General features: G+C 41.8%; 1 protein-coding gene across 1 annotated transcript; it reads right to left on the bottom strand.

Moving 5' to 3' along the window:
- Nucleotides 1–245: 245 nt before the first annotated feature.
- Nucleotides 246–923, bottom strand: LOC115186466 (zinc finger protein 583-like). The gene has a single exon (XM_029746090.1). The coding sequence runs from the start codon at nt 921–923 to the stop codon at nt 279–281; it is 645 nt and encodes a 214-aa protein (XP_029601950.1). The 3' UTR covers nt 246–278.
- Between the last annotated feature and the right edge of the window lie 6414 nt (nt 924–7337).

Below are 7337 nucleotides of genomic sequence, written 5' to 3'. Positions count from 1 at the left end.
ATTAAACCTCCATAAAATAAAACTTTCTTCCTGCGAGGCTAGATTCCTCAAAAACCTGAAGTCAGGTCTCAGAACATACCATAATTGTCATAACTATTAATAATAATAATAATAATGTAGAACATTAAATATAACCTTGCTTTCATGTTTACAGGCTGAGCAGAGCTCTATAATAGGGAATGAGAAAGGAGGATACCTTGTCAGTTGTACAACTGAATGCATTCAACTGAAATATGTCTTGCGCATTTTACCCAATCAGAGAGGTGCAGGGGGCTGCCTTAATCGCCATCCACGTCTTTGGTGCTCGGCTTTTCTGCAGTGTGTTTTCTCTCATGCCTTTTCAGGGTAGCTAACACGGTAAAACTCTTTCTACACTGGGAACATTGGAAAGGCTTTTCTCCTGTGTGTGTCCTCTCATGAGCTTTTAGGTCCCCTACTCGGGAAAATCTATTTTTACACTGGGAGCAGTGGTAAGGCTTTACTCCTGTGTGTATTCTCTCATGCTCTTTTAGGTGCCCTCTCTGAGTAAAACTGTTTCCACAATGGGAACATTGGAATGGCTTTTCTCCTGTGTGTATTCTTTCATGCCTTTTTAGGTTAGCTAACACGGTAAAACTCTTTCTACACTGGGAACATTGGAAAGGCTTTTCTCCTGTGTGTGTCCTCTCATGAGCTTTTAGGTCCCCTACTCGGGAAAATCTATTTTTACACTGGGAGCAGTGGTAAGGCTTTACTCCTGTGTGTATTCTCTCATGCTCTTTTAGGTGCCCTCTCTGAGTAAAACTGTTTCCACAATGGGAACATTGGAATGGCTTTTCTCCTGTGTGTATTCTTTCATGCCTTTTTAGGTTATCTAACACGATAAAACATCTTTCCACACTTGGAAAATTGGAAAGGCTTTTCTCCTGTGTGTGTCCACTCATGCTCCTTCAGGCTCCTTGACTGAATAAAACCCATTCCACAGTGGGAACAGTGATGAGGCTTTTCTCCTGTGTGTATTCGCTCATGCCTTTTCAGGTTAGCTAAGACGGTAAAACGCTTTCTACACTGGGAATAATGGAAAGGTTCTTCTCCTGTGTGTGTCCACTCATGAGCTTTTAGGTCCCCTGATCGGGAAAATCTCTTTTCACATTGGAAGCAGTGGTAAGGCTTTTCTCCTGTGTGTATTCTCTCATGCCTTTTCAGGTTATTTAACACAGTAAAACTCTTTCCACACTGGGAACAGTGATAAGGCTTTTCTCCTGTGTGCGTCCACTCATGCTCCTTCAGGATTCCTAACTGAATAAAACGCTTTCCACACTGGGAACATTGGAAAGGCTTTTCTCCTGCGTGTGTCCTCTCATGAGCTTTTAAGTCCCCTGATCCGGAAAATCTCTTTTCACATTGGAAGCAGTGGTATGGCTTTTCTCCTGTGTGTGTCCTCTCATGGCGTTGTAGGTTCCCTAACCAGCGAAAACTCTTTTCACAGTGGGAGCAGTGGTGTTGTCTCGCTGGTTTGGGTGTCTCTGGGTCTGGTTCCCTTGAAGGACTCTTCCTGCTGTCATAGCGAGAGTCTGGTCTCTCTCCTGCCAAAGACAAACAATATCTAGTTAAACAGAGACCTGACTGAAACCTCCACATGATAAAACTGTCTTCCTATGAGGTTTAATCTAGACTAGATCCCTCAATAAAAGAGCAGAACTGGTCATCACAGAGTGGCTGTAGTGCTTTGTAGGCTGGGTAAATCCATTTGAATTCAATTCATTTTTGACAGCATCCATTTTGACTTAAAAAAAGCTTTCCTTACATGTTTGCCTACGGAAGAAGTGGTAAAAAAATTGACTTTTTCTAACTGAATGCAAAAACATTCATGAGATATACAGTACCAGTCAAAAGTTTGGACACACCTAGTCATTCATGGGTTTTTCTTTATTTTTACTATTTTCTACATTGTAGAATAATAGTGAAGACATGACAACTATGAAATAACACACATGGAATCATGTAGTAACCAAAAATTGGTAAAACAAATCAAAATATATTTTAGATTCTTCAAAGTAGCCACCCTTTGCCTTGATGACAGCTTTTCACACTCTTGGCAGTGTCTCAACCAGCTTCACCTGGAATGCTTTTCCAACAGTCTTGAAGGAGTTCCCACATATGCTGTGCAATTGTTGGCAGCTTATCCTTCACTCTGCGGTTCAACTCATCCCAAACCATTTCAAATCGGGTTGAGGTCGGGTGATTGTGGAGGCCAGGTCATCTGATGCAGCACTCCATCACTCTCCTTTTGGTCAAATAGCACTTATACAGCCTGGAGGTGTGTGGGGTCATTGTCCTGTTGAAAAACAAATGATAGTCGCACTAAGCGCAAACCAGATGGGATGGCGTATCGCTTCAGAATGCTGTGGTAGCCAGACAGGTGTGTGTCTTTCCAAATCATGTCCAATCAATTGAATTTACCACAGGTGGACTCCAATCAAGTTGTAGAAACATCTCAACGATGATCAATGGAAACAGTATGCACCTGAGCTCAATTTCAAGTCCCACAGCAAACGGTCTGAATACTTATGTAAATTTAGGTATCGGTTTTTTCTGTTTAATAAATGTGACATGTTTTCTACAAACCTATTTTAGCCTTTTCATTATGAGGTATTGTGTGTACAGTCGTGGCCAAAAGTTTTGAGAATGACACAAATATACATTTTCTGCCTCAGTTTGTATGATGGCAATTTGCATATACTCCAGAATGTTATGAAGAGTGATCAGATGAATTGCAATTAACTGCAAAGTCCCTCTTTGCCATGCAAATGAACTGAATCCCCCAAAAACATTTCCACTGCATTTCAGCCCTGCCACAAAAGGACCAGCTGACATCATGTCAGTGATTCTCTCGTTAACACAGGTGTGAGTGTTGACGAGGACAAGGCTGGAGATCACTCTGTCATGCTGATTGAGTTTGAATAACAGACTGGAAGCTTCAAAAGGAGGGTGGTGCTTGGAATCATTGTTCTTCCTCTGTCATCCATGGTTACCTGCAAGGAAACACATACCGTAATCATTGCTTTGCACAAAAAGGGCTTCCCAGGCAAGAATATTGCTGCCGGTAAGATTGCACCTAAATCAACCATTTATCGGATCATCAAGAACTTCAAGGAGAGCGGTTCAATTGTTGTGAAGAAGGCTTCAGGGTGCCCAAGAAAGTCCAGCAAGCGCCAGGACCGTCTCCTAAAGTTGATTCAGCTGCGGGATCGGGGCACCAACAGTACAGAGCTTGCTCAGGAATGGCAGCAGGCAGGTGTGAGTGCATCTGCACGCACAGTGAGGCGAAGACTTTTGGAGGATGGCCTGGTGTCAGAAGGGCAGCAAAGAAGCCACTTCTCTCCAGGAAAAACATCAGGGACAGACTGATATTCTGCAAAAGGTACAGGGATTGGACTGCTGAGGACTGGGGTAAAGTCATTTTCTCTGATGAACCCCAATTCCGACTGTTTGGGGCATCCGGAAAAAAGCTTGTCCGGAGAAGACAAGGTGAGCGCTACCATCAGTCCTGTGTCATGCCAACAGTAAAGCATCCTGAGACCATTCATGTGTGGGGTTGCTTCTCAGCCAAGGGAGTGGGCTCACTCACAATTTTGCCTAAGAACACAGCCATGAATAAAGAATGGTACCAACACATCCTCTGAGAGCAACTTCTCCCAACCATCCAGGAACAGTTTGGTGATGAACAATGCCTTTTCCAGCATGATGGAGCACCTTGCCATAAGGCAGTGCTTCTCAATTATTTTCTGTTACGCCCCCCCTAGGAAGAAGTAAACATTTCGCGCCCCCCCAACTCTCCGCCGCGACTGTAAATAGTATCATTTGTCTATAAAATTGTTATAAGTACACCTCTGCATAACATTGTATGCTTATTAACATTAAAGAAAAATAAAAAAGAAAGAAATATAGATCAACTTACAACAAAGAATAACTTTATTAACATTGTTTTTTTTAGTTTGTAACGGAAAAGACTTCAAGTGCATCAATTTGCCTGAAATTTAAAAAAAAATTAAACCCTTATTTAAACTGTAAACATTTTTTGACCATTTGATACTGAAAAATACAATTAAATATAATCAATAAATAATAATAAATTCAAATTGATCAGCAACATTAACTCAGGAGCACAATATATGAAACATTTTGACCTATAAAACAAAAATGAATAAAACAATTTGTGCTGATTTAAAAAAAATCAAAATTAGGAAGCCAGGATTAATGGCTACAATGAGCACGTTTTGCAGAGCACAGCTTTTCGAAGCGGGGTTTGAAGCATGATACTGCAACTCTCAGCTCCTGCTCAATGTTTAGCTGGGACCTGTACTTGGTCTTCAGTGCAGCAACAGCAGAGAAGCCAGTCTCACAAAGATAAGATGTTGCAAAAGGAAGAAGAATGCCCATGGCCCTCTGCCCTAAGAGTGGATACTGCCTCTCTACACTCAGCCAGAATTCACTCAGTGTCTGTGATGTGAACCTCAGTCTCAATGTGGAGTCAGACGTCATATCAATGAACTGGTCCTCCTCTGCAGAGCTGAAACCAGTTGGAGCTGGTGCATTGAAAGGATCTCTCACCCAGTCATATTGGGAACTGTTTTCAGGGAAGTACTTTTTAAAGAATCCCATCAGTGATGAAATATGCTCCTTAATATATGGAATCACTGAGGTGGCATCATAGTCAGTAGTGTCAACAAATTCATGCAGGTTCTGGAATGAATCAGTATTTCCTTCATCAAGTCGCCTGCCCCACATTGCAAGCTTTCGAGTGAAAGAGCTGATCTTGTCTGTGACCTGAGGGAGGTGTTTATCTTTCCCTTGAAGCTGTAGCTTTAGTTCATTTAGCTTTCCAAATATGTCACTCAGGTAGGCCAGTTTTGCCAGGAAGTTCTCATCACTAAATGTTTCTGTGATGTCATACTTGTGCTCCTGCTCCAAAAACATTCTTATCTGCTCTCTGAGCTCAAAAACTCGGGACAAAACTTTTCCTCGTGACAGCCACCTTGCTTCACTGTGAAACAGTACAGCTTGATGTTCAGCTCCCATCTCCTCACAGATAGCAGAGAAGACTCTTGTTTTTAGTGGTCTGGTCTTTATAAAATTGACTACACCTACAATGTCAGTCATAACCTCACTTAATTCAGAGGAAAGGTGCCTTGATGCCAGTACTTCTGTGTATAACACAGTGTGTCCACTCAGCATTAGGTGAGGCCTTCTTGATGAGTGCCCGAAGTCCTTTTCTCATCCCTGCCATGGTCTGTGCACCATCACTGCAAACACCAATGCAGTTCTCCCACTTTAGCCCATTCTCAGTCAGGAAGCAGTCCAGCATTTTGAATAGCTCTTCAGCTGTGGCTCTGTCTCTGACATATTTACAAAAAAGTAGATCCTCACACAGGGAGTTTGTCATGTCAAAACGTACATAAGCGATAAACAAACAGTCTTTGTTGCTGTCAGTTGCTTCATCGAACTGTAAGGCAAAACGTTTGTCTTTGAGTTTATCTACCAGCTGTTCTTTAATATCGTTAGCAATGTCATTTATACGTCTGGCGACAGTGTCATTGGACAGAGGGATAGTTTTTATTTTTGCAGCACTTGCGTCATCCAGCATGACAGAGACCATGTCTAATGCTGCAGGCAGTATCAGCTCCTCTGCTATGGAGTGGGGTTTTTTGCACTGAGCAATTTGGTACGCCACCTTATATGATGCTAACAGTGCTCGCTGGTTTACTGAAGTAGCATTCACAAAGCGGGACGATTGTTGACAATATTCGGCACGTTTTCGCTGAAAAAACTCAAGCGGCTTATCAGCGTGATTGGGGTGTAATGTCTTTAAGTGACGCCTTAATTTATTTGGCTTCATGCTGTCCGCTGCCAACATTTTTAGACACAGTAAACATACCGGTCTTTCCTCGTCTCCCACCGTAGTCACAGTGAAGCCAAGCGCGACATACACTTCGTCATATTTCCTCGTCTTAGCTTTCGGGAGACTTACGTTTGTCTCATTATCTCCGTCTCTCTCCGCCTTTCTTTTCATCCCTGTTAAATATTTTTCCATGGTGTCTCTAAGGGTTTGTTATCTGCACTTCATATCTCCTGCTCTGTGCTCTTGTTCGGTAAAAAAAAAAACTACTACGCGGCAAAAAAAAGCGTGTTCCCTGGGGTCACGCGCCCCCCCTGGCATCGTTCCGAGCCCCCCCAGGGGGGCGCGCCCCACTATTTGAGAAGGACTGCAAGGCAAAAGTGATAACCAAGTGGCTCGGGGAACAAAACATCGATATTTTGGGTCCATGACCAGGAAACTCCCCAGACCTTAATCCCATTGAGAACTTGTGGTCAATCCTCAAGAGGCGGGTGGACAAACAAAAACCCACAAATTCTGACAAACTCCAAGCATTGATTATGCAAGAATGGGCTGCCATCAATCAGGATGTGGCCCAGAAGTTAATTGACGGCATACCAGGGCGGATTGCAGAGGTCTTGAAAAAGAAGGGTCAATACTGCAAAAATTGACTCTTTGCATCAACTTCATGTAATTGTCAATAAAAGCCTTTGACACTTATGAAATGCTTGTAATTATACTTCAGTATTCCATAGTAACATCTGACAAAAATATCTAAAGACACTGAAGCAGCAAACTTTGTGGAAATTAATATTTGTGTCATTCTCAAAACTATTGGCCACGACTGTAGATTGATGAGGATTGTTATTTATTTCATCCACAGTAGAATAAGGCTGTAACATAACGAAATGTGGAAAGACTTTAGTGACATAAATAAGGGGTTAAAGACGTGCACATTTTATTTTGTATATATCTCAGATACATTTTATCTCTTAGATACAGGACAGACACTTCAGAACAAACACTTCAGAACAAACTTCCTTTAGATGTTTTGGGGGAAACAATGTTACTATGGTTGTTCCATGTTGTGAATGTTATCCAATGTGTTACTATGGTTACTGTTGTTCCATGTTGTGAATGTTATCCAATGTGTTACTATGGTTACTGTTGTTCCATGTTGTGAATGTTATCCAATGTGTTACTATGGTTACTGTTGTTCCATGTTGTGAATGTTATCCAATGTGTTACTATGGGTTATAGCAATATGGCCTAATACGTTGACATAAAATAATTTAAATATTTTTTTGTTGATACTTCCATTGGTCTTACAATTCAAAATGAAATAGCAAAATTATCCTTGGTGTAACCTTAAAACATTTCTCATTCCGTTGTCGTTGGAGTGAGGCCTGGGAAATTATTTGGCTGGAGGGAAGGTTGTGTCAAATCCTGTGGTTTGTAAGGAACCCAGAATTGCGGAACC

Source organism: Salmo trutta, unplaced genomic scaffold (genome assembly GCF_901001165.1).
Source record: "Salmo trutta unplaced genomic scaffold, fSalTru1.1, whole genome shotgun sequence".
Lineage (NCBI taxonomy): Eukaryota > Metazoa > Chordata > Actinopteri > Salmoniformes > Salmonidae > Salmo > Salmo trutta.
This window is presented reverse-complemented; position numbering and strand designations above follow the sequence as displayed.

What these genes read in the sequence shown, in the direction of transcription:
- LOC115186466 (XM_029746090.1), bottom strand. Translation starts at nt 923, where the DNA reads ATGAGTGGACACACACAGGAGAAAAGCCTTTCCAATTTTCCAAGTGTG.